We start from the raw sequence: 26,242 nt of genomic DNA on the forward strand, positions 1-26,242 counted from the left end.
AAACCTTGAATGGCAAACAGAACAGGAGGGGATCTATGAGTGACTTCTAGAGCACAAAGAGGAGATGGAAGCTGCTGACAGAGGAAATAAGATGAGCAGAGGAGCAGAGGAGGGGGTCTTCCTTTGCTGGGAAGCACCACAATGGGTACTGATAAGTGATTCTCTGGAAGGAAGGATGAGAGTCAGGAGGAAGAATGTGATTTCTCTGGGTGTGTTAACTCATATGGTCGCTTCCTTTCAACCCCATTTTACCAGATGAAAAATTAGTAAGATACCTAACCCCAAGGGAGAGAAACAAAGACTTTTCTCTAAAAATTCAAGTGGACCTAGAAAACCAGGGCTACTCTTGGGAGTGTTCATTGCTCATGTAGAGAGTGAAGATGAGTCCACGATGCTGGAGTTGGGGAGCAGGTGCTGCAGGGTGGCCTGCTCCCCACAGTCCATCAAGCCAATGCTGACATGAAGGGCAAGCACTAACTATGGGTAAAGAAGTTTCTAGAAGTGCTCCTAGCTTCTCCTGTTTCTATACGAGGGGCTGAGCCAGGACCACCCTACATGTGATAGCCCAGCAGAATGAAAAAGAAATATCAACATTAAAAAACTGACCCCAGAGAAAACAAAGATAAAGTAGCTAAAAAGTTAACTTGAGAGATAAATGTCTTCAGAAAGATTTAAGACTGAGAAGAGGGCAATGAAAATATCAGAGAAATAATGAAACAGATTTACCAGAAATGAAAGAAAGAAATGTATTTTCAGATTGAAAGAGCCCACCAAATGTCACGGCAGAATTTTTATAGAGATCCATTCCTAGATCCATTGTACCAAAATTCAAGCACATCAGTGTTAAAGAAAGGTCCTAAAGGCTTCCAAAGGAAAAACAAACAGATTGACCATAAAGAAATTACAGTAAAACCAGCATCAGATTTCACCTCAGTCACACAGATGCTCAACAATACTAAAGCTAGACCTCTAAATTTCTGAAGCAAAACTTCTAATCTGGAAACTATAGCCAAACAATCTATCAACCAAGTGTGAAAACAAAATAAAAATATTGGAGATAGTCAAAGATTCTCAAAGAAGTTTTCCCCTGAGGAAATTTCCTAGAATGGTGGGACTAATGGAAGAGACCCAGTGAAAAGAAATTCCAGAATAATAGCTGTACTGGAGGCCCAGAAAACAACTGGTACAAATTAAAAACATAAAGTCAGGGTCTTCGAGAAAAAGGGAGAGATTTTTTAAGGAATTTGTAGAAGCATTAGTGATATAGTGCAAAAGGCAGATAGAAAATAAATAAAAGAGAAAAGCAATCAGAAATTTCTGGAAAAACAAACTGCACAGGAGACTCCTGGTTCAAATATAAGGCAAATCATAATGTGCCACAATTTTGACAGGTGACAATGTTAAGACCAAGAGAGAGAGAATGAATATTCATTTCATCTTGATATTAGAAACATTCTCTGTGGAATGGGATGCATTACTGGACCAATAAAGACATTTATAAATATAACCTTTGTTCACTGCAGTGAAAATATGTATATAGTTTTCAATATAAAAAGCTCTGTTATTAATTTTCAACATTTAGCATCAACCTGTAAGCAAAACACAAGACTTAATCATTCTTACACAACCTTGACAATATAGAGGAAAACACAGCTGCTTTAGGAGGTGGATGTGAAAAAGTCTGGAAGAGCAGGAAGGCTAATGGCGTCACCTTCCTGGGAGGAGAGTCAGGTGATTCTGCGTAAAGCTGATGGAACAAATGATAAATTTGCCATGAAGAGTTAAAAAGGAAAGTAATTTAAAAAAGTAAAAAGGGATTTAAGAAATAAAGAATTATTAAGATCATGTGGAAAAACTCAAACGAACTTTTTGACCAACCCAATAGAAGGGGGATAGGATCATTTTTCTTACTGTACCATCAATGTTAATGAGCCTAAAGTTGTTGCACCAACAAATAACACTCTAAATCCAGATATCTAGACTTATGAAAGCAGCTGGCCAAAGACATCAGAATTCCTTAAAAGTATTTTTGGGACTTGGTGTGAGGAGCATGATTGGGGATAGTTTTTATTATTATTATTATTACAAGCCACTCTGAACTACTTGACTCCTTGCTTTATGTATAAATTACTTTGATTTGTAGTCATTGAGTGCTTGCCATATGGCAAGCATTGTGTTAAATATGAAACATTTAGAGGTGGTACCAGTCTTGTAACAAAAGCATCTACAGAACAAATGATGCTCCGTCAGGAGCCCTTCACAGAGATGGGTTCGTGTAAATTAGAAGAGAGGAAGCAGAACTGGGAATCACAGTCCACAGAATATTTGGTCAATTGATAGAAACTGTTGGTTTAGAAGCCTCAGAGAGCTAAATTAGGAGAAGAAGTCTTTAGGACTTAGGGGCTTGGAGACTTGACATGTTTCCTTTAGATTAATAATATTCTAGGCAGGCAGATAGAATTACTGACAGTTTGCAGCTCTAAGGGTCCTCAGAGAGATTCTATCCAACCTTTTCATTTTACAAACAAAGAAACCTTGGTAGTAGCAGAGCCAGGGCTGAAATTTGGTCCTTCTGATTCCAAGTTTAGGGATAGATAAAAGGAGCTCCAGATTGACACCCCTCAAAGCAGGAAATCAACATTCATCACGTATCTACTAAGGGCCAGACACTGTACTAGCCACTTTCACATATGCAATTCAATTTAATCTCCATGACAGCCATAGGAGGTAGGCTATAGCCATATTAAATCTGAGCAAACTAAGGTTTAAAGAGGTTAAATAATTTGTCTAAAGCCTAGAATGAAATAGAGATAGAGCCTGAATATAAAAGTCTGTCTGATCTCAAGATTCATGCCCCTTGGTTTCTGTCTCATAATTTGAGCCCTGCTGGCTTAGATGAGAGTGACACATCCCTATGCCTGTGACCAGAGGTAGAAATAATAACCATTTCATATTTAATCATTGAACACATCAACACAATAACGTAATAAGGAAACCACAATCATGGCACCGGGTAAGCAGGGCTCTTTGATCTGCTTCTCCACCCACTATGGCCCACTCTGGGAGAAGGTCTGTGAGCTGCCAGGCCATCCTTCTTAATTAGAAGGGACCCCAGGAGCCTTCCCATAGCCCCAAGCTATTCTGAGCAAAATAAACAGGAAATGGGAAAGAGGAAGAGGAGAGATAAATTCTCACTGACTTTAAAAGATTTATACTGACAATATCCCAAGGAGCTTATGAAATGTATTTTTTCCTTTTATTTTATTTTTTAGGGGTAGAGGAAAGCTGCTGATGAAGAGATAGCTCTCAACTATAGTTTTATTGAGAGTGAAAATACTTTAAGCTCAGTCCCTTATTGATAGTCCAGTTGCACAAAATAAAATTCATATAAACATCATCTCACATATTAGAACTGGAAAAGTAATCCATCTTCCAGTCAGCTTTGAAAGAGTCTCATTATTGAGGTACTGAATCACAAGGACAGAATTTACATGTGGTTTCACATCCAGGAGGGAGGGACAGTGGAGAAGATGAGCCCCCCAAGCCCCAGCAACTTCAGCTTGATTTGCTCCTATTGGGAGCTCGAGTTTCCCAGGGGTTAAACGAATATCTTTAATACCCAATCATCAGTGTGTGCTCACTGACAAAAAAGGGAAGCACCTCTTTTATTTTGCCTGCTTTCTTTCTCTCAGTAGCTCAAAAAGCTGGTTTCAATCCAACTTTTTCCCAATGAAAAATACCAGCGTAGGGTCTCAGACCCAGACACACTACTGTGCTCCCTTATATGTGGCATGTGTGGTTTCATCCTAAGCTCAGAATGCACCCCCAAAGTATCTGCCACAAGACTGTGCCCCAGAGATACTTCCAGGGCTCTCACTTGCTCTGAACAGATGGTTGGAAGCCTCAGTAGATCCCAGAGTTGTCCCTAACACAGCACCTTTGCTTACAACGTAACATACTAAACACATCACATCTGCATTTAGTCTTGTCCTTGCCTGGTGTGGACGGATGGTGGAGGATGAGGTTGGGTCAGTTTTGATCCCGCCTCTCCCCCACCATACCAGATTAATCTTCCTGAAACATGATGAGGTGCCTATCCTGCTCAAAAATCTTTTCTGGCTCCCTATTGTCCAAAGTATAGTTGAACACTTTCAGCTGGAAATGAAATGTTCTCTGTGGTCTGGCCCACATGCACCAGCCTTCCTTATTTCTCAGCCTTCTCTTCATGTGCCCCACTCTGCATCCAAATGCCACGACACATTTTCTGCATTTCTGCCTTGACTCCTCTTCCTCTCAAATTTTGCATAGCCATTTCTGCCAATATCTTTGTTTTTCTCTCCTTTAAAGACCTAGCTCAAAGATCATCTTCTTTATGAATCTTCCCAGCTGAACCTAATATCTTTTGTGGAGCCTCCCAAAGTACTTTGTCTGTATGTGTCTTATGACTCTATAACCTCTACCTTTGATTAAAGTTAGTGCAGACGTCTCATCACCCCTATGGGACCTAGAGTTCCTTGAAGTCCAGAACTGTGTCTGACTCATGTCTGTGTCCCCAGGGCAGAGCCAGTGCTTGGATGTTTGCTCAAAGTAGGCATCCAATAAATGAAATCTGAGGGCAGAAAGGAGTGAGTAAAGAGGCCAATGAACAAATGGATTTGGTCCAGCACCCATCTGCCTGTCTTTCTCCTGTCCCACCCCTCTTGGCTCCTGCGTTATACAACTTGGCCACAAGGCACTCTGGTTACATTTCATTTTAGGATAAAGAATACAGTGGGGCAATGAGAAAGATGCAAGGTTTAAAGAGCCTTGATTAGGAGTTCAGAGACCTGGAATCTGGTTTGGACTTTCAAGTTGAGACTTTATACAAGTTATTTCCCACTTCTGATCTCCAGTCTGCTTCTCTAGAAAAGCAAGGGCATTACATTGGATCAAATTAAAGTGCTTTCTGAGTCTTTGATTCTAATTATCTTTTTTTTTTTTTTTTTTTTTACCTCTGTGCCCGTAACAAGAATGTCTCCCCATGGTAAAATAGGATAATAATACAGATTATTTACTGAGGGTCAGAAAGCACTTTTTAAAGGCCCGTGCACCATGCTGAAAACTTCCCACTAATTACAGAGGGTTCAGTTTCCAGTACTAACCCGTGTCCCTGATTCAGTTCAGAAACAGTCTTGTGCTGACTTCATCCTGATTGTAACTAGAAGTCATATTTATCTACTTCTAAAATATAGCAACTCTCCAAATTCCTGACACAATATGTGTCCTTGGAAATACTTAGCTTCTGGTAGAAATCCCCTTCTTTCTTCCATATCATTCTTTATAAACAAAAAGTATGGTTCCTTTGCCTACTCGATAAATTGGGTTATCTGTGAAGGAGACTAATTCTATGTGCTGGGGGTGGTTAAAGAAGCTGAATACTTGTTAGCTGGTTCCCACAGGAGAAATCAAGGATCTTATGAGACAGGCTTTCACTGCAAAAGGAGCAGCATCTAATGGTCCAAAACTTCAATGGAGAAGTGTGGCGAGTGATATTAATGCATCAGAAGGAATACCAGGAACAATAAAATAATGCTGTTCTTTTATGCCAACAGTAATCCCCATAAACACAGGTTTTGTGTAGGTCACTTGGCCTGTGCTGCTGGTATTAGGGTTGGCTTGCCCCAGAGGGAAACTCTGCCACAGACATGGCACCAGGATGGATTTGTAGGGCTCTCTTTGTGGAGAATAGTTGCAGATTCACATGGTTCATAGACTAAAGGGCTGAAATGGGTCTTAAAAGATTATTAAAAAAAAAAAAAAAGATTATTGAGTTCGGCCAACCCTTCCCATGCCATTTTTATACATGAGGAAACTGAAACAAGAAAAAGTTAATGCTTTGCTCTAGATCACTTAGCTAGTAAGCAAAGGAGTTGTAGCCATGATCTTGGCTACAAAATAAGTGACCAAAATAAGCCACACAAAGAAAATCTTGAACTGGTCATAACTATTTGACAGCCTGGAGCCAACCCATACATTCCTCAGAAACTCTGAATTGTCCAACAGATATCAGTTTAGTCTGAAGTTGGCTTGAGTGTCATATGGAGAACTCAGGTCAGTTCAGATTTAAACTGTGACCCATTGGGTGGCCTGAGATGCCCCAGAGTGTCCTGGTTTGTGAGGTTTGGAGATACCACACATGGAGGTTTATGACGTGGAACTAATGCCCTGGATCCACTCTGGGATCATATATGCAGTGAGGGACTCTCTTAGGCTGTCCGAGTTACAGACGAGAAACCTGAGATTCAAAGATAAGATACAGAACTAGTCAGTAGGGAAGCTGAGGTGAGAAGCTCGGTCTTCCTGATAATAAGTCCCAGATCACTATCTTTGCCTGAGGCTTTACTTTTTATGGAAACAGCCTAAGAGAGCAAAGAAGAGATTGGCTGCGTGAAGAAGGTGAGAGGCTGGAGGAAGACTTCCAGCATCGTTGACTCTAATGCCGTTGGTCTCTCTAATCCCACCACAGAGCTGATGCTGGTCCTCTCATCTGGACACACTGCAGACTCACTCTCCGTGTCTCTTGGCAGGTGCCTTCCTCCTCCTCAACACCTCGGCAAACTCCAAGCACACGATCCTGAGCCCGTGGATGAGGAGCAGCAGCGAGCACTGCCGGCTGGCCGTCTCGGTGCATCGGCACCTGCAGCCATCGGGCAGGTACGTCGCTCAGCTGCTGCCCCACAACGAGGCTGGAAGAGAGATCCTCCTGGCACCCACTCCGGGAAAGCATGGGTGAGTCCTTCCCCGTGTCCCAAATCCAGTATGTGAATGGAGATGTGGCTTTTGGCTACAAATTTCCAGACTCTATGACATCTACTTAAAACTCACAATCGTCCTTTAACGGGTAGGGTCCAGATTGAGCCATTACTGCTATTATTCCCTGGGTGGTGTCTCGGGCACTGATCTGTGGGGCCCTCTGGCTGCCCAGGCTGGCGGTCCTTCCAGAGGCCAGAGGACCAGCTGGCAGAGTGGACATTTAATGAGTGGGTATTAAAGATATTCGTTTCCCAAAGTCCAGATGGAGCCAAGAAGAAAACAGCCAAGGGGAGTGTTAAAAGGCCAAAATGAAAGTAATTTAATATGCTGGAAACTGGTTTTTACCAGGGGAACTTTGGCAGGAAGGGAAAGAGCAAACCTTTGTGGCTGCCTGAGCGGTCCCACAGCAGTGCGGGACCCCACGGCGGAAGAGATTAGGGCTGCCGCACGGTGCCGATTGAGGAGAGGAGCAAGACAGGCTTCACAGCAAGGCTTCACAGCACTGATGTCATACCCAGTACCCTTGTCATTGAACTTAAGCTTCCTGGACATACTCACTTGCTTCCTCAGTGATCCGTCAGGCCTCTAGAAACGGTGACTCTGGGAAGCAAACTTGAACAAGGGAATCTCTGCGCTTGCCTTTCTTCTCATTCCATAAGACCCCAGCTTTGAGGGGTCCCTGCTCTGATAATCAACAAGAGTGAGAGAGGCATGTGTGCTAGTTGACCTCACATTTCTAGCTAAGCTTACAGGGCTTAACTTTCCTCTAAGAAAATATCTTTCAGAGAGACTCCAACTGAACAGTGATGTTACCCATCTCCACCTCTGTGCTATACTGGGTCAGTGGGGAGAGCCTACCTACCACCATTCCAATAAAACTATACAGCCTCTTACTCATTTCTTGAAAGGCTTCACCCTACTCCCCCTGCTACTGTCCCATCTGTATTTATTTGTGTTTCAAAGAACTGCTACTACTGTCCCAGCAGGAATGAAATCTTGGCTTCAGAAAGGATGTTCTCCTCATATCGAAACTCGCATGCGTCTTCTTGCCTCAGAAATGTCTCGTTGGCCTGACTGGGAGGGGCCCGGCCACCAAGTGTTTCTTGCTGTGTTCACAAGAAATCAAGAATGCCAGGTGTTAGGGGTGAGCCATGGGCACGCCTTCCTCCATCATGGCCTCCCTTTCTTGTGAGAATACCAGATGGCAAAGTCTCCCATCCATGAGTGGGGCTGGTGGTGGCCTCGGCTGCAGTGCCATCCTATATGTATTTGCCCAGCCCCATGAGCTATTTATTTTGCCTTCTGCTCACCATTCCTGCCCCACCAAGCCTGGCAGAGTCCAGAGAGTGCTGCCTGGTGCTGCTGGGACTTCAGGCTATCAATCTGTTAAAGTGCTGGAGGAGTGGGGAGCAGGTAGAGGACTCACTGATGTCACAGGGGAACCTGGAGTTTGGGGTCTCCCTGAAATGCCAGCTGAGAACATGCATGCCTGCAAGGGGACAAATGCCACAGGACTTCAGCACTTCCTAAGTAGCAGGGCCTGGTCCCTGTCCAGCATCCTCAGGAAGATGACTGCTCCTTGGTGTGACTCGCTGTGGGGGCTTACAAAAAGCCATCCCCTCTTTATCTTCCTGTGCTCATAACTATCATCTGAGGTCCCATTTCAGTTCAGTTCAGTCACTCAGTCATGTCTGACTCTTTGCAACCCCATGGACTGCAGCATGCCAGGCCTCCCTATCCATCACCAACTCCTGGAGTTCATTCAAACTCATGTCCATTGAGTCGGTGATGCCACCCAACCATCTCATCTTCTGTCACCCTCTTCTCCTCCTGCCTTCAATCTTTCCCAGCATCAGGGTCTTTTCAAATGAGTCAGGTCTTTGCATCAAGTGGCCATAGTATTGGAGTTTCAGCTTCAGCATCAGTCCTTCCAATGAATATTCAGGACTGATTTCCTTTAGGATGGACTGTTTGGATCTCCTTGCCGTCCAAGGGACTCTCAAGTCTTCTCCAAAACCACAGTTGAAAAGCATCAATTCTTTGGCTCTCAGCTTTCTTTATAGTCCAACTCTCACATCTGTACATGACTATGGGGAAAACCATAGCTTTGACTAGACAGACCTTTGTTGGCAAAATAATGTCTCTGCTCATTTAACAGACAGGAAAACTGAGACAAAGAGGAGATCGGTAGCCTATTTATAGTAACCTAAACAAGACTTCAGTTCTCCCCTTTCTTCATTTGGGGTCTTTCTGGGTCATTTCTCCTCTTTCTGGGAAACCCATAGCCTCTCGGCAGGAATTCAGGGAGAACCGATGAGTTTGCGAAAGAGGAGATGGAAGTGAAGGAACTTTGCGAAAAGAGACAAGCTAGCTTCTTTGACAGAGAAGGCAATGGCAACCCACTCCAGTACTCTTGCCTGGAAAATCCCATGAATGGAGGAGCCTGGTAGGCTGCAGTCCTTGGGGTCTCAAAGAGTCGGACACGATGGAGGGACTTCACTTTGACTTTTCACTTTCATGCATTGGAGAAGGAAATGGCACCCCACTCCAGTGTTCTTGCCTGGAGAATCCCAGGGATGGTGGAGCCTGGTGGGCTGCCATCTATGGGGTCTCACAGATTCGGACATGACTGAAGCGACTTAGCAGCAGCAGCAGCTTCTTTGAAGATCCGGGGGGCATGTAATGGTGACCTTCCCTCCATATGTGGTGAGAACACAGAGACCAATACTGCACAATGCAGGAGGCTGTGACCTTTCCCTGAGGCTGCCATTTCTGTGTCCATTTCGCAGGCCAAAGCATTTTCTTCCCAGCATGACTCCTTGATCACTGGCAGTCATCTGTCCCCTGGAGGGAGGGAGCTGAGGCAAGGGAAATGCTGCAGGGGTGATGGGCAAGCCCACTGACCCTGGCTTTGGTAGGGCTGCCCCTGCATCCTAGGGGCTTTGCCTCAGGCCAGGCTCCGTGAGTCTTGTGCCACAATGTTCTCTCCTAGCCGTGGCAGTCATTTTGGAGTTTGATGATAAGAGTGATTCTGGTTTAAATTAAAGACACCTGAGCCAGCCCTGAGGGTGCTTCCCTGGGCACCCTAGCAAGCTGCAGGCCACAGGCCCTTTCCATCAAGTCAGAGAACTCTAGCTGTTCACGTCCAGCTGGATCTGGGTTTGCTCAGTCTCGATACTATTGACATCTGGGGCCAGACAGTTCTTCTTGTGGGCACTGTCCTGAGCGTGGCCCCCGCCTTCCAAGGCCTCTACCCACTAGATGCCAGTAGCACCTCCCCAGGTTATGACAACAAAAATGTCTCCAGACATTGCCAGATGTCTCCTGGGGGGCAAAACTGTCCCATTGAGACCTCTGAAATGGAGCATTTTAGAGTGGGGAAGAACACTGGAATTTACCTGGTCCCACCATGTCAGTTCACAAGTGTTGGGAACTGAGGCCAGGAGGGGTAAAGGACTTGCTTCCCGTCACATATGTGTCAGTGTTGGCAGGCGTGTGTATGTTCCAGCCGCTGTGCCAAGTCCTGGGTTTCACAGACATATAAGGCCCATTCCCACCCTTGAGTAGTAACTTGTTGACACTAATTATGCACTAATTATGCCAATCACTGCTATGCACTTTAAATGTGTTTTCTTATTTAATACTCAACAACACAGGTACTGTGTTACTATCTTCTATCTCACAGATGAGGAAATTGAGTGAAGCCAAATAACTTGTCCAAGGTCACTGACTAGACAGGGTGGAGGGCATCTGAACCTCATCAGGCTGACTCTAGATTGTTTTCACCCATTGCTGCAAGAGCTCAATTGAACCACAGTAGTGCAGCAAAAATAATAATAATAATGTTCTGTGAATCAAAGTCTTGAATTTAAGTCCTATGTCACTATTCAATTGTCAGTTCAATGAATAGTCATTTATTGGGTATTTTGTATTTGTTAGGACCATAGAGGTGCTAGAGATGTGGAAAGCCAACCTTGATGGTTTGTGAAAGGATATTTCATGAATGAGCTCTATGAGTTCAGGCACATTCCATCCCTACCTAAGCCTCAGATTTACCATTTGTAAAGTGGGAATGATGGTGCTGCCCTTCTCACATAGTCATGTGGGGTCCGTGCAGTTAAGGATGTGAAGGGTTTTGTACACTCTGATCAGGAAACACATGTAAGAGGCCATTTACTTAATACCCTGATCTACTCCACTCTGCTTACAATTTGGGATCACACAGGATTGCAACTCATCTGTTTTCTGATTATGAGGTCAGTGCCACTCTCAAGAATCTTTTGATTTTGGGATCCTTGGCAGTTTGCCTTGCTGGAAGCTTGTTCCCTATAATGTCAGAGATGACCCCAGGAGCCCAGTGATCAATGCAGTGAGGGGGACATGGTGAAATCGTGGTGGTGATGACAGTGATGACTACGGATAAGGCTGGCTTCCTCTCAGAACAGAACACGGTGGTTGGGGAACGCTGCTGGGAAAACAACAGTCAGCATTTGTAGTAACAAGGGAGGAAGTTGTCATAACACTGTCGACTCGGGAGAGCCTGACTCAGAGGAACGACAAGTCAGAGGCCAGCAAGTCCCTGGGAGACCACTCAGTGCAACACCAGCGGGGCGGCAGCCTGTGAGGAGGCACAGGAAGCAGGGGCAGCGGTTGGGGAATCCCAGCAGATGCTCCCCTCCCAGTCGCCTGGAAAGCAGCAGCAGCAGCAGCAGCAGCAGCAGAGTGTGTGAGATCTAAATGATTCACAGGGCGAGAACGCCTGAGTCTGCCAAGACAGTCAGGCTTTGCCCGGAGTCTCCCAGGGGACAGCCGACAATGAATGCCTGGCCTGCTCATCTGCTCATCTTCCCAGCCAGAAAGGCCACAGACTCAAGGAAGCAGAGAAATGGGCTGTCAAACTGCCCAACCCCGCTGACTGCAGAATCTAGCAGGCAGAGGACATCCTAACTGGAAATTAGAGGCCACAGAGTTCTGTGAATTGAACGAATATAATACCTATTTAACATGGTATACTGTGAAATGCTCCAGTATTTTGGCCACCTGATGAGAAGAACAAACTCACTGGAAAAGACCCTTATGCTGGGAAAGATGGAAGGCAAAAAGAGAAGGGAGCAGCAGAGGATGAGGTGGTTGGATGGTGTTACTGACTCAATGGATGTCAGTTTGAGCAAACTCTGGGAGGTAGTGAAGGACAGAGAAGACTGGCGTGCCACAGTCTATGGGGTTGCATAGAGTCAGACATGACTGAGCAACTGAACAACAAACTGGAATGGCATGAGGAGAATGGCGCACACGGTGCCCAACTGTAGTAGATACTTGATACATTAATAGATCCTTCTCAGTTTATAATTCATGTAAGCACCATGGATGGAGTGCCACCTGTATCATTGGTGCTGGGAATACACAGCCGGAGATGACAAAGGCTTTCTTTCAAGAAGCATCCAGTTCAGTAAGGAAGACATAAGTTCAACAGCAACAGCAGATGCTTATGCAGATGTTTTTAAATTAGGGCCCAGAAATTTTAAGAGGCTGAGCTAAGACCACTGTCCAGGAAAGCCAGCACAGGCATCTCAGTTCCTTCTTCTCCTGTGCTCCCCTGCCTTTCAACTGAAAGCTGTTTTAGAAAGAGCAGTCTGCCCAGCAGCAATTGGCAATGTAAAATCAGCAGCTTCTTGGACTCAAGAACACAAGCCCAAGGGTTGGTGGTGTCTCAGACTGTAAGAGCGACTCTCCAAGACTGCTTCCATGACATCCGTCACAAGTCTGCCTTCCTCCTCGCACATACAGCTTTCTCCTGCAGCCCTGGGTATCTGGGGACTTTTCTTACGTGTGACCAGAACTACAGTGTGTGGAGGGAAGAATTGGGCCTGGGGGGATAGAAGTTGCCAATCTTTTGAATTACTAATACTTGAAAAGATGTTTTAAACCTAAAGGATTTGGTGATACCTGGGCTTGAGCCAAGATAAGCCGTCAGGGCCTTTTCACAACACAAATGAGACTCATTCCAGAGGGTAGCAGAGAAATAAGATTCTCCACAGCACAGAACTTCACCTATCTGTGGGAGCTTAACCCCCACACTCAGAGGAGACTTGAGTTCTATCTGTCTCGTTGATTTCCTGATGTGGGAAGCCAGGGCTCAATGCCTGATGAGATGTGATAAAGGTCAAAGTGCAGGCTCCTGGCAAAGCCAGGACCCACGCCCATGTTGGGCCCCAGAGCCCCATCCTCCAGTGCTTCCATTTGTCTGTTTCCCAGCTAAACAGAAAATCTCAATCAAGAAGTCCTCAACCTCATTGCCCTGAGATTAAAATCTGCACTCCCCTCTCAGTTGAAGAAGAACTCACGTCTGTGCTGGGTACCCACACGGCTGCCATGTTTATTTAAACCGATTGGTTCTGACTAAAGATCCCAGCTTTAAAACCAGAAACAGTCCCAATGGAAGACCTGCCAAAGGAATTTAACCCAAAGCAATATTGATTGCTGGGCGTCAGGGGTGAGCCGTCAGTCCTAGCTGCTAGTTTGCAGTGTGGTAATAGAACAACCACCGCCTTCCCGGCCTCAGCTTCCTCCCTCCTCAAGTGGAGATTTCACCGCTGCCTCCCCTTCCTCCATCGCGCAATGCAAGCGCCCCTGCCTCAGGTTGCCAGTCGGGACAGGGGAGCAGGAAGTGATAGAGTCTGCTTTATGGGCCCACTAGTCTGGCACACAATACAGTTACCTACTACTGACCCACAGAGACCTTTCACCACTTTTGTACAGAAACCTGGATTTCCCTATAAATATACTGGATGGTCTCAGGAGGCTGAGCGAGGGGCAGGAGCGGGGAAGCGCAGTGTGGAAAGATGACACAGGGCATTTGCCTCTGAAAGGATGCCCGACGGCCTCTGCTCAGCCTTGCTGGGCGTACCTTCAGTTGGTTCAGGGCACTGTGGCAGGCCTGGCCAGCGTGAGGAAATTAGAGGCCTGTGGTACTCAGCGTCCCAGGCAAAGTTCTCCTCGCATCCTGCCCGCATGACAAACGGGACCAGGAGTGAACAAAAGGTGATCATTTATTGAAATTGATGCCCTCGAGTGGCACTGTCACAGTGATTTAATTTCAGGCCCCACTTCTTCTCGCTTTCAAAGTCATTCGTAGTGTCAGCTTCTCTCTTTTCCCCCTTGGTCTGAATAACACACTAATAAATATACAATAAGGGCTTTAATGTCCGGGTGATTTACACTAAAAAGAGAGAGCCATTCAAAGGCTTTAAAGATAATTTTTAAAAAGCCTTAAAACTCACACTCAGCCCTGTCACGGTGTCATGGGAACAGTCATGCAGCTGGGAACTCTCGAGCAGAGGCAGTTGTGAGACTCCAGTCCTAGGAGCACAGGGAGGCACCCCCTCCCCCAGCACACACACTCAGTATGCTCTGAGGCTAGTCTCTGGAGCCTCAGCTTTCCTCTCTGTGTGATGGTAGTAACTGAACCACCTCATAGGGTGGTTGTGAAGTTAAATTAAATAATGTGGAGTGGGTGTTCCCCTCATCCCCTACCAATTGCTCCTATAAAGGTGGGCCAGCCTTCCTCCAGACTGCTCAGCATTTGGGGAGAGTGGTTGTGAGATGGGCCAAGGTTATCAATTTCATACCCCTCGGTATGACCTAGGTGGTACCCCAAAGTACCAGTCCCACTAACTATGCCTGGATTTATCATATTTCTCACCCCTTTGAGTAGTAATATTGAAGCAACAACTAAAATGCTAGTCTTCTCTAGCATATGGACCTTAAGCCATTGAAATGGTAGGTCTCAAGATTTGGGGGTACAAATCATAAGTACACAGTTTACAAAATCCATATGGCTAAAGGCCATTCCAATTGATTCTGATTTTAGTCTTGGGAAGGGGCATGAGCATAAGTATTTTTAAAGAGTGCCACTGGGATTCTGATGTGCATCAAGAATTAGTAATGACAGCTAACATCTCAGCTTGACTTGCGTCATCACATAAACAGGTGGCTTTCTATAACTATTTACTAAATGCTAAGAAAAAAATTAAAAAAAGAAAGCTTGGAGAGGTGAGATGGACTTCTGTGCAGGGTGGACAGTCATTTTTCTCCCCCTTATGGGGAGAAATGCTAGTGACAAGGCTGTCTAAGCCTGGCCTGATCCTGCCTGCTGTGCACCCCCAAGCTGGGAAAACTATGTATCCCAGGTCATGGATGGGTCTGGTCTCCTCTGGTGGGTCTTCTCAGGACACATGTGTTATTCTTTCTCCAAAAGGACTGTGGTGTTCAAGGCCATGGAGACTGAGAAGAATACACCGTGGACTGGAGAAAGCCTGACCTTTTAGAGTCAGAGGGGGTCTCCATCCCATGCATACTTTCATGCGTCCATCCACCCTCTATTCACACACTATCCACCATGCCTCTTGATCTTCAGAATGTCATATGTTGACTCTCATCTCATCTTCAGATTAACAGCAGGACCACGGCACTCCTCTGTGTTCTTAGGAGGTAGACACTATGTTGTCAGTATTCGCAGTAAGTATCTGCCCTGTGCATGTTGAGGGTACAAAGTACATCAACATCCACCCACTCATTTCATCTTCACTACAATCTGTGCCTTATATGTTGTTACCCTCATTTTACAGATAAGTAAACTGAATCTCAAAGACGTTCAGTGATTTGCCCATAGTCGTGGGTAACACACAGTGGGGAACACAGATCTTCTGCCTCATTTTTTTATCTCATGTTATTTCCCCCAAGGAAGCCTTGCAGGTGAACCCTTGTATCACACCTGGCTCTGAGGAAATCAGTCAGGAAAATCTCACCTGATATTTGGTCATCTGGCTCTAGGCTACACACCCTGAAGCTAGATCCTTGGTTTGCACATCTTTTCCTTGCAGTGCCTGGCACAGCATCTAGAACACAGAAGATATTCTGTGTTAGGTGAACAGATACCAGATCAGTTTACGGTAGTTCTGTGATGCGAGTCTTCCTAAATCTAAGCTCTAAAAGTTAAAAGTCCAGGCCAAGATCAAAGAAGAGTCTCCAATCAGTGAAAAGATAAAAAGTGCTTCTCCCCACCCTCTGCCCACGCCCAGGGATAGATGTGTGATTCTCCCTGGGGTTCGGGAAGCAGCTGTCAGAATGCACCTCAACTGTGAAGGTTGCCACCAAGTACAAAGGACAATTCCTTTCCTGGCAGGTACAACTTTTACTCACGATTGCCTTCATTGATGAGCGTCAAGAAAAATAAATGAAAAGACCATCGGCTTCTGCCAGCTTTGACCTTCGAGATTTGACAGCCCAAGGCTTGTAGTGGGGCTCTTTTGAGCTGGTTGCTTTCGTTTTTCCACTCTGCCCTGGATATTTGATGGATTGAACACTACGTAGATAAGAGAATTGTGAATACCTATAAACCCCTTGGCTTGTCAGAATGGCATCCTGGCAAATCCCATAATGATAAATATATGTTGTATACAAAGAGAAATCAAAATGCATAAAAACAATCACTTCTCATCTCAGGAGTGTTTACCAAGTACTTACCACTTCCCAGTGGGGAGGGAGATATTAAAAATAGATGGAGGAATTAGGTGATACACCAGTGGTGTCAGAGAATTGACATATTCCTTCCATCATGCACTGTGGCAGCAAATGTTTACAAGTCTTACTCTATCCCAGGTACTGGTTGGACTCTGGTGGCTCTTCCTGCCTTCAAGGCCTCAGAGTGAGGTTTGGTGTTGGACGACAAGGGACAGATCTGATGCTGTGATGGGTGTGTGCACCGGTGCCACAGGGGTGCTGGTGAAGAGCTTGTCCCCTGAAATCCACTTGTGCTGGGGCGGAAAATAGTTGCACATGTGGACTGTCTTTAGATCATACCAGAGGGAAAGAGAAAGTGAGAAGTGCCTGGACCCAGGGCGAAATCTTTTGAGCACTTGAAACAGGATAAGGAGTCGGACACGACTGAGTGACTTCACTTTCACTTTTCATTTTCATGCATTGGAGAAGGAAATGGCAACCCACTCCAGTGTTCTTGCCTGGAGAATCCCAGGGATGGTGGGCTGCCATCTATGGGGTCACACAGAGTCGGACACGACTGAAGTGACTTAGCAGCAGCAGCAGCAGCACAACAGGATGTTTGCCACAAGAAGAGGTGGGGTGGGGGTGGGGTCCAGAGACTTCTGTGTTTGGAGACTGCCTCGGTGGGGAGGGGTTGGGTTCTGCTTCCACACAAGCCAGTGGGACACACACATGGAAGTCAGGCGCTCCGAGAGACAGAGACCTGGGGCGGGGGGTGGGGTGGTGCAGGGTGGCCAAGTGATCCTGTGGCCCCAGCACGTCACCAGGCCTCGGCACACATGCCCGCTTTGTGTGGAATGCCTTCCTGTCGGTGTGCACCTGACCACTCCCCTTCTCCCATCAGAGCCAGCTCACTTGTCTTCTCTGGGCCAGCCTTATGATTTTGGCTGCTGTTGGCTCCAATTTCAGACCTCTCTTGTCATCCTCCTTCCTCTCCTTTCTCTTTGCAAGAAGAATAGCTCGGGCAGGTTGTTCCTCACGGATTGCCCTCCACCCTGTTCTCCACCAGAGGTCCTTACTCATTCTTCCGCAGCCAGTTTAGTGTCTCCTCCTCTGAGAAGCCCTTTAGGGTCCCCAGAGTGGCATTGGCCCTGTGGCCCTGTGGCAGTCCAGCTGCAGCCCTGTCTCTCCACTGGTCGACAGGGATCTGGTGCCCTTTCACAGCTGGCTTCTTCCTGAGTGCCAACACACAGAGGACAGAGGATGAGTGAGGCTGCTGGTTCGGGGCAGGGATGAGCAGGCACCCTGGCAGCCTGAGTAGGGGCTCACCTCTCTTCCAGCATTCCTCTTAATTTGTATAATAGTAATAATGATGATGAAATGGAAAATTTTAGTCCTTGTTTGAGCCAGTGTAACAAAATACCACTGACTGGGCAGTTTATAAACAACAGAAGTTTATTTTGTACAGTTGTGAAGTCTGGGGGCTTCCCTTGTGGCTCAGCTAGTAAAGAATCCGCCTGCAATGTGGGAGCCCTGGGTTCGATCCCTGGCTTGGGAAGATCCCCTGGAGGAGGGAAAGGCTTACTCACTCCAATATTCTGGCCCAGAGAATTCCATAAACTGTTATAGTCCATGGGATTGCAAAGAGTCGGACACGACTGAGTGACTTTCACTTTCACTGGAGTCTGGAAGTCCAAGATCAGGGTGTCAGCAGGAAGAGGTCTCCCTTCCTCGTTCATAGTTGGTGCCTTCTCTCTGTCTTCACATGGCCGAAGGGGCAAGGGAGCTCTCTGGAACCTCTTGATAAGAGCACTCACTAATCCCATTCATAGGGCCTTCACCCTCATGACCCGATCACTACCCAAAAGCCCCATCTCCTCATACTACCACTCTGGGGGGTAGATTTCAACATAGGAATTTGGGGATGGGGGCAGGGAGCACACGCAGGCCATAACCAGGAGAGAGAGGAATAGTTACTTCGTGCTTCCTGTGTGGTATCGGGCATTATTCTAAGAGCCATCCACGTGTCGTCTCACCTAACATTGTACTTACCACCACTCCGTGAGGGAGGCACTTTCATTTTATCGTGGAGGGAGCTGAAGCTCAGTGTGGTTAAGTAACTTGGCCAGAGTCACACATCTCATATTCAAACCCAAGTCGTCCAGTTCCACAGGTGATACTCCCAAACACTGTGCAGTGAGCTTCCCCAACACCAATAATTGAGAATACATTATTATATATATGTGATGATTAACCTTTGATATGCCCAGTTACATATTTTCTATGGTATATATGTAATCCTTCCCATCCAAAATCAAGGGCAAAGTTCTAAGGCCTCAGCCCACAGAAGAAGCACATTTTGGAGAGCAGGCAGTCCTGAGAACAGGAACTAGAAAACATTATGTCTGGCCCTGCAGAAGGTCATAGTAAGTCTAACTAAAGAATGTGGTCTTAGATTCCTGTGATTGCTGATTTGTGAAGCTCTCCTCCAATCCTACCCCTCACTGCTTGCTGGTTTCAGGTTTCTTTCTGTGGTAAAGTAGCAGAAATAGGTGATGGAATCATCAGTTCTTTTAATTGTAATGGAAAAAGGTTAGGTAGCCAGTGCTGACAAGTAAAGAAACACCACCACCTGCATGATCTCCCAGGTCAGCCTGCGTTTGCTCCAGGTCTCAAAATAAAGCTCCCTGTTTTTCATTACCTGGCCTGCTCCTGAGTTTTCCTTTTCCCTTTCTGTTTTGTTTGTAGTTCCACACTCACATGTCTAACTAAATTCCTTGCTGTTAGAACAGAAATGCATTCTCTTATGGTTCAGAGCCTTAGTTAAGAGCTGATCAACCATGGGATTTGGCATTTAAAAGGCTTTACAAAATCTGCTCAGGGATTTGGTGCAATGTCTATTCCTGAGAGATTCTTACATCACTGAACTCCAAGAGGAGAGTTCTCACCACTTTCAAATTACTGATAGCTTTCCCTATAAGTCTTGTGGTGGCAAGAAAAGGGAGGCCATGGAAGGAAAGCCACAGCTTGCAGCAGAGCAGACCGAGCCCAGGCGTGAGAACTAGCATCCCCAGTGGCTTGGAAGGTCCTTGAGACTGTTCCCTCCAGGGCGCCAGGTTACCTGAGGGTCCGGAGCCTTCCTCCACCCCACAGGGCAGCTTTGCTCACATGACTGCTGAGCAGTGGGCCTCCGAGGAGAGACAGCTGTGTGCTGTGCTGTTCATCTTTGGCTCAGCTCTGTGACTCAGATTTTCAGTCTCTCTGAAGGAGTGTGAGGGAGAGGCCAGAGCCAAATTGTTATTCTGTGTTGTTCCGTTAATTCTGTGGAATGCTGCGTGAAGCCTCTGAGGATGATAAGCTCAGTGACTCTTCCTGGGTATTAGGAAGTCCCAAATGAAGCACATCAAGACTTTGAGGAGAGAACGGACAGACGAAAATTGCAGGCTGTTAATCTTCTACTTCAAACCCTTCAATGAAACCATGTCCAACCCAAGATCAAGTCTGAGCTCCTTAGCATGGTACCAACCCAACTGGGCTGCACCCCTCTTAGGCCTAGATCACCCCATTCCTTTGGACCCATACTTCATTTATATCAAACTGTTCAGTTACCCTGCTGAGTAAAGCAAGTTGTTTCAAGCCCTCTTGTCCACCTCCACACACACTCCACATGGCAAAGAAAGAAAGAAAAAGAAAGTGCTAACTATAGGAACAAATTCGCAAATGAATCGGGCCAGGAACTCTTCAAGAACTTGAAATATGGTGGGTTTTTTTTTGGGGGGGGGGGGAGGGGGTGGGGAACACATCTAGAAAGCTCTTGACCAAAATTCTACCTCTGTCTTATACAACAGCTTACTTCCTTCTACCCACCTCAGATATATTGACTGTCCTCAGCCTGAGTCATCTTCTCTGTAGCCCTAACCATCCCACACTGCTAAGCAAAGGCTGACATATATCAGCCTTGGAAATAGGTGGTTCTGATGTTTTCTGATTACCCGCTCTGTGATCCTTTTATCCTCTCCAATTTTCTAAGTAATTTCCTACATATTCTTTCTATATGTTTCCTCATCTTCCACAAGAGACTTCTACTTGGTACTTTCCCCCTGGTTTCTCCCTTTCCTTAGTTTACTACTAGTCTTTACATCCCCACTTAAGCACACTGGCTCCTGTTGAGTTTTTTATCTTTTCACATAAGCCAGGGTGAATTCCAGTTGCATTCTCTTCAGTGTTCCTTGAATATTCCCTCCATTTATCTTGTTTTTCTCTCCCAGGACTACCATTCCTCCCTGACTGCATGAAATTTTGCTTATTATTCTATCGGATATCTACCTGCAGGCCTCAGAGAGACTTCTCTGTCTGGAGTTTTCCACCCTGGTCACTTTCCCTAGGGAGTATCTTGATGCTCTTTGGGGTCATCCTCGCAATAGACCTAGATGACTTCTGTTTCTAAAAATCCCCACTTGGCTGTTATCTTTCTTGATTAACCTTCTGCTACTTTGTCTAAGTTGTCTCACTGGCCTCTGAAGTTTGGGGAGCCAGTGACAGCAGATTCATTGTGTATGGAATGTGAGCCAGGAAATTTGGTGGTTGACAAAGTCAGAATTCAGATAGGAATAAAAACTCTGGATTTCCCTATGCATGCATGGTCCTTGGGTCCTTGGCCTTCTTCTCTGGCTGCCTCTCCAAGTTCACATTCCCACTGAGCCATTTATGCTAAGATAAGTTAAAGGCATGGTCTAGCCAGCCAGCAGAGCTTGGAAAATATTTCGGTCATAGAATTATCAAGCATTAAAGAACCTTAAAATTATTCAACTCAACCCCTTTACTAGTCCAAACCAACGCAAGAGCCTCTTCCTAAGCTCCTCTACTTCACCTTACCTTGCTCCAAGCAGTAGAACACTCATCACAGCCCAGCAGACCACCCCACCGTGGGGCAGCTAGAGCTGCTAGGAACAACTTATTAAGGGCCCATTCACTGGATTTGTAACCTTGTAAAGTTACTGAATGTCTCTAGAAAATTATTTAATTTCTTCAAACATCTGGTGTCTCATCCATAAAATGAGAATAGTAATACCTACCTTGTGGGATCTTTGAGGATTATTGCTTGTAACAATGATAGCTAATATATACTGAGTGCGCACCATGGTCTTAGCAGCAAGGCATACAATTACATTTAATACCATGATTTCCCTATGAAGTAGTACTATGATAATGTATACAACGCACCTAGGGTCATTTGAGTAGACAATATCTCTTAGTCCCATCTCCTGTTTCACCATTATCTTGCCAGTCCTCTTTTTCTCCTCTAAAATTGAACAGAACAAGCCTAATTTCTCCTTACATAGCAACTTTTCATTTGAGGATAGTTTTCATGTCTCTTTTTAACTTTTTTCTCCCCAGGCTAAACAATTTTACTTTCTTCTGTAGCATATTTTTCAGAGCCACATTCTTCCAATGTGACCAGTGAAGGGGTCAGGGACCTATTCTTCAGTGATCTGGAAAACCCCACCTGCCACTGTAGAGGACACTTGGCTCTCTCTTCCATTCTCTCCATCTGCTGTTTGAAGCCCAGACACACTGAAGTTGACACCATTAGGAACCAGGGAGGCTCCGGAGCAGTCCATCAAAATCACGTCTCAGACTATTTGCATTGGTTTTTGCCAATGGAGAATCCTCATGTTTCTCTTAAAAAGAATGCTTTTGTTTTCTATTGACATTCCCAAAAATGTCTGATTCAAAAAGAAATTTAATTCCAGCCCCAGCTTTCATGTCATCTTGCTTTGTTTGTCATCCTTGTGGTCTGCCAGCTTTGCCCCTTTGTTCCCCTAATTGCCAGAGACATTTTTATACTGAGTAAATTGCATCAGGCTCACTGCAAAATGAATCAATTTGGAAAGAGTATGAGCTGCACTGTTGTCTTAAGTGTGCATTAACATTTAGATGCGTTATTTAAAACGGGTCTGGGGTTAGTGCCAGAAGGACAGCCTCCTGACTATTCTGACTCATTCTCTGTGGCTGGACTTCACAAAAAGGAACTGGGGAACCCTGTAACCCACCACTAGCCCTGTCTTACTGTCCATCCCTCTAGGGAAGGCTTGAACTAGGTGAGATCTTTTAAGAGCTCGGATTTGGGAACTTGATTGACAAACTGAGTTTGACTTGGTGATCTCAGAATGAAACACAGCCGGGAGTTGGAGACGATGAGAGGCAAGCATCTCTTCCTCTCTCATCACCCATCAGGCACACATACGACATCTAGGTTTAAGCGCAAACCAGACTGCCAAAGCCCTTGGCGGTAAAGCAAAGCACACACAAAGAAACAAAAGACATCAGTAGCCCTCTCTAGTGTAAAAATTAAACAATGCTATGGAAACTGCTGAAAAAGAGGAGCTGCCATCCATGTGATCAGGTGGTGATTCGATGAACTAATTCTTTTATCATTGAGAGGGCCAGGTAATATCTCCATTACTAGCAGAAGGTTTAAAAATTGGAGAGAGTGGCATCACCAGGACAACTGCCTGATTTATGCTTTTTCAATCACCTGGGCTTGTGGCCTAAACTGGTAATGGACTTCATCCATCAAAAAATTATCCCATCTGGCATCCTGGTTTTTGAAGAAATCCGGACGTCCTCGTAGAGAATTGGCTAAATGATATAATGCGTATGAAAGCCCTTAGCGCAGTTCCTCAGTGAAAGGATGTTGAATCTATTCAGTCTTTTAATTCTATGTTCAGATATATGATGATGCATTAGGTAACACAAGAGAAAATATCAATTTTATAATGCCACCATTAAGGTCTCAAAGCCTGAGATGAACAACTGTGAGGATTGTGAGGATGGCACCTTCTCAGGGAAATCTGCCCGGACAGCTCTGTCCCTGTGTGTCCTTCTCTCTCAGCCCCTAGGGCCCCTTGTAAGTAATGGCTCCAGTCTCATGGAAACTCACCAGCTATATGTGTTTCTGCCCATTTCGCACAGTAGAGCCCGAACTTCACGCAGGCTTTCATCTTTGGTGTCTACCAGGTCCAAAACAGTGCCTGACACACAACACACATTCAGTAAATACTTACTGACTGAGAAATAATTCCAAAAGGAACTAAAACATATTGTCATGCTAACCTCTGAGTTGAAGCGGATGATAAGGGTATGTGCCTCTGTACCAGGAGGCAGAGAACAGTAGAATCTCTGACCAGAGATAGAGCATCATGTACAGAAAACACTGCTGCCACTTGCTGGCACTTATTATTAATATATGGTGGGTATCATTCCAAGAGCCTCTGCCTGCGTCTACCCATGTAACCTTCACCACAGTCCTGTGAGGTGACATTATTATTATCCCCATTTAGTCCCACTAGGAATGATCAGAGCTGGGATTTGAACCCCAGAGTCTTACTCCAGAGCGCGTAGAGATGGAGTGGGAAAGAATCAGATCTGCGCTTCTACCAAGTCCCCAGCAATGCACTTGGTCCTTCCCTTTTATTTGCAGACGAAACTGAGTAACAGACCACTAAGGGAAGGGGCAGATCCATGACTTCTTATTGGATGAACCAAGGTGGGATGGAGATAAGGAAGTCTGCATGCATGCTGCTGCTGTATGCAAATCCCCGCTGAGATGGACCCCCCCGCCCCCACCCACCGCACCGCTGCCCCAGACTCCTGTTGCCTCACTGCCCTAGCCCTGACTCAAATCACTGGACCCTGCCCGCCTCAGCCCTGCTCAGTCAGGCTTGAACTGAACTTTTTGCATCTGTGTGAATAGGGTTCCCAAAAGCTCTAGAGGAAAAGTGAAAAAAAATCTCTTTTCCAATTGGCTTATGAAAATATCTTCCTCGAACTGAACTTTCCCCTTTTACTAATGCCTTTTGATGCCTGCACTTAATTGCTTTTAAACAGGAAGCCGCTGTGATCAGAGAATTCAGAGTTACATCTGGATCTTTTGTGCTGAAACTATTTTACCATATGCTCCTAAAGCTGTACAGGTTGATTTTGATGGGAACAATGTAGGTCTCACCAGTCTTGCTATAATTAGTTGCCTGCTTACATGATTGGGGAAAGAAAATTATCTATTGATTCCCAGTTCCAAAAGAAAATTCAACAAACAGGTTTCCCATAAGCACATAATTCCATTCTAACCCCCATCTTGGTGCAATCTTGCCCCATGGCCCACCTCCACCCCTCTTCTGGTCCAGATGCCTTTCTCTTTGTCTTCATTCATTCACTTATTCATTCATTTTCATTTATTTACTAAATATTTACCTCAATAAGTGTTCCTCTACTGCATGAAGGGAAATGGATGGTGGGAAAAAAAGACTGAGAACCAGCAGAAACAATTGCTGTCCTCATGAAGTTTGCATTCTAAAGGAGGAAATTAACATTATTACTAATTACATGTATAATCATGCAATTACCATCGTGATACATGGTATAGGAGTATATTGGAGAAGGAAATGGCAACCCACTCCAATATTGTTGCCTGGAAAAATCCCATGGATGGAGGAGCCTGGCAGGCTACAGTCCATGGGGTTGCAAGAGTTGGACACGACTTGGCGACTGAACCACCACCACAAAGGAGTATAGACTTCCGTGAACTCTTAAAACGGCACGTGACCCCGACCAGGGGATCAGATGAGCCTTCCAGAGGAAGTGGCCTTTGAACTGAATCTGAAGAAAGAGCTATAGTATGACAAGTGAGGAGATTCTTTCTGGGAGGGGAAAAAGCATATGAAGGTCCTGAAGGTGAGATATTTTTGAAGAAATCAAGGAAAACTGATGCATCCGGGCATGAAAATAAGGAGAGACCCTGCTGGGGTAAAGGATGGGGAGAAAGGCAGAGGAGCCACCAGCCATAAAGCTCACAGTCTTTACTTAAGAGCTAAGGAAAGCTAATGTAGAGTTTTATGTATATGGTGAGAGGGGCTACTCTTCGTTGTGGTGTGCAGGCTTCTCATTGCAGTGATTTCACTTATTGTGGAGCACAGACTCTACACGAGTGAGCTTCAGTAGTGTGGCTCATGGGCTCAGTAGTTGTGGCACACAGGCTTAGTTGCTCCAAGCCATGTGTGATCTTCCCAGACCAGGCATCTTACCAGTGTCCCCTGCATTGCACTCTTAAGCCCTGGACCACCAGGTAGGCCCTAATATAGAGTTTTAAGGAGAGAACTGTGAGTGAATTGGAGGTAGGACAGAAGTGTCTGGAGACTCCAGACTTCTTCAGTGGTCCAGAGACCAGGGATGGTAGTCCTGTAGTCAGAAAGTGAGGATAGAGAGATGTGAACAGGTGTGTACATGTACATGTACCAGGTACAATGGACAAGATTAGTTCTGAATTGGATACAGGTGAGAAAGAAAGGAAGGTATTCTTGCCTTGATCAGTTGGGTGGATGGAAAGATTCATTAAAACAGGCAAAAGAGAAGGAGGCACACATGTGGAGAGGAAAGTAGAAATCAGTTTGGACATGGACTTTTTAGAAACTTATAAACACCTAAGTGGATATGCAGGTGAACAGGGGAATCTGAAGCTCAGAAAAAAGATCTGGGCTGGGATACAAAAAGTAAATTTCGGAATTGTTAACATGTTGGCTTGACTTTGAAGCCAATGGGAATGTATAAAAATGCTTAGGAAATTAGCTGGTAGTGAATCATTGACCTAAATGTAAAATCTAGAACTATGAAATTTCTGGAGGAAAAGATAGAGAAAATTTTAGCAAACTTAGGTAAGCAAAGATTTCTTGAATAGCACACAAAAGGCATAAACTATAAAACAAAATATTGATTGTTTGGAATTTATCAAAATTAAAAACTTTTCATTTTCAAAGGATTCCATTTAAAAATGAAAAATCAGAATAGGAGAAATATAATATTTAAGATTTTATCTATATCAGGGCTTCCTTGGTGGTTCAGCTGGTAAAGAGTCCACCTGCAATGTGGGAGACCTGGCTTCGATCCCTGGGTC

At 45.3% G+C, this 26,242-nt stretch overlaps 1 protein-coding gene across 1 annotated transcript in view; it reads left to right on the forward strand.

The window, feature by feature from the left end:
* Positions 1-26,242, forward strand: part of ALK (ALK receptor tyrosine kinase) — a 734,697-nt gene that overhangs the window by 400,728 nt on the left and 307,727 nt on the right. The window contains exon 4 of the mRNA XM_061432943.1: positions 6,567-6,768. Within this exon, the coding sequence (XP_061288927.1) occupies positions 6,567-6,768 (202 nt within the window). The remainder of the gene's footprint in view (positions 1-6,566; positions 6,769-26,242) is intronic.

This window comes from Bos javanicus, chromosome 11, assembly GCF_032452875.1.
Source record: "Bos javanicus breed banteng chromosome 11, ARS-OSU_banteng_1.0, whole genome shotgun sequence".
In the NCBI taxonomy this organism is placed as follows: Eukaryota; Metazoa; Chordata; class Mammalia; order Artiodactyla; family Bovidae; genus Bos; species Bos javanicus.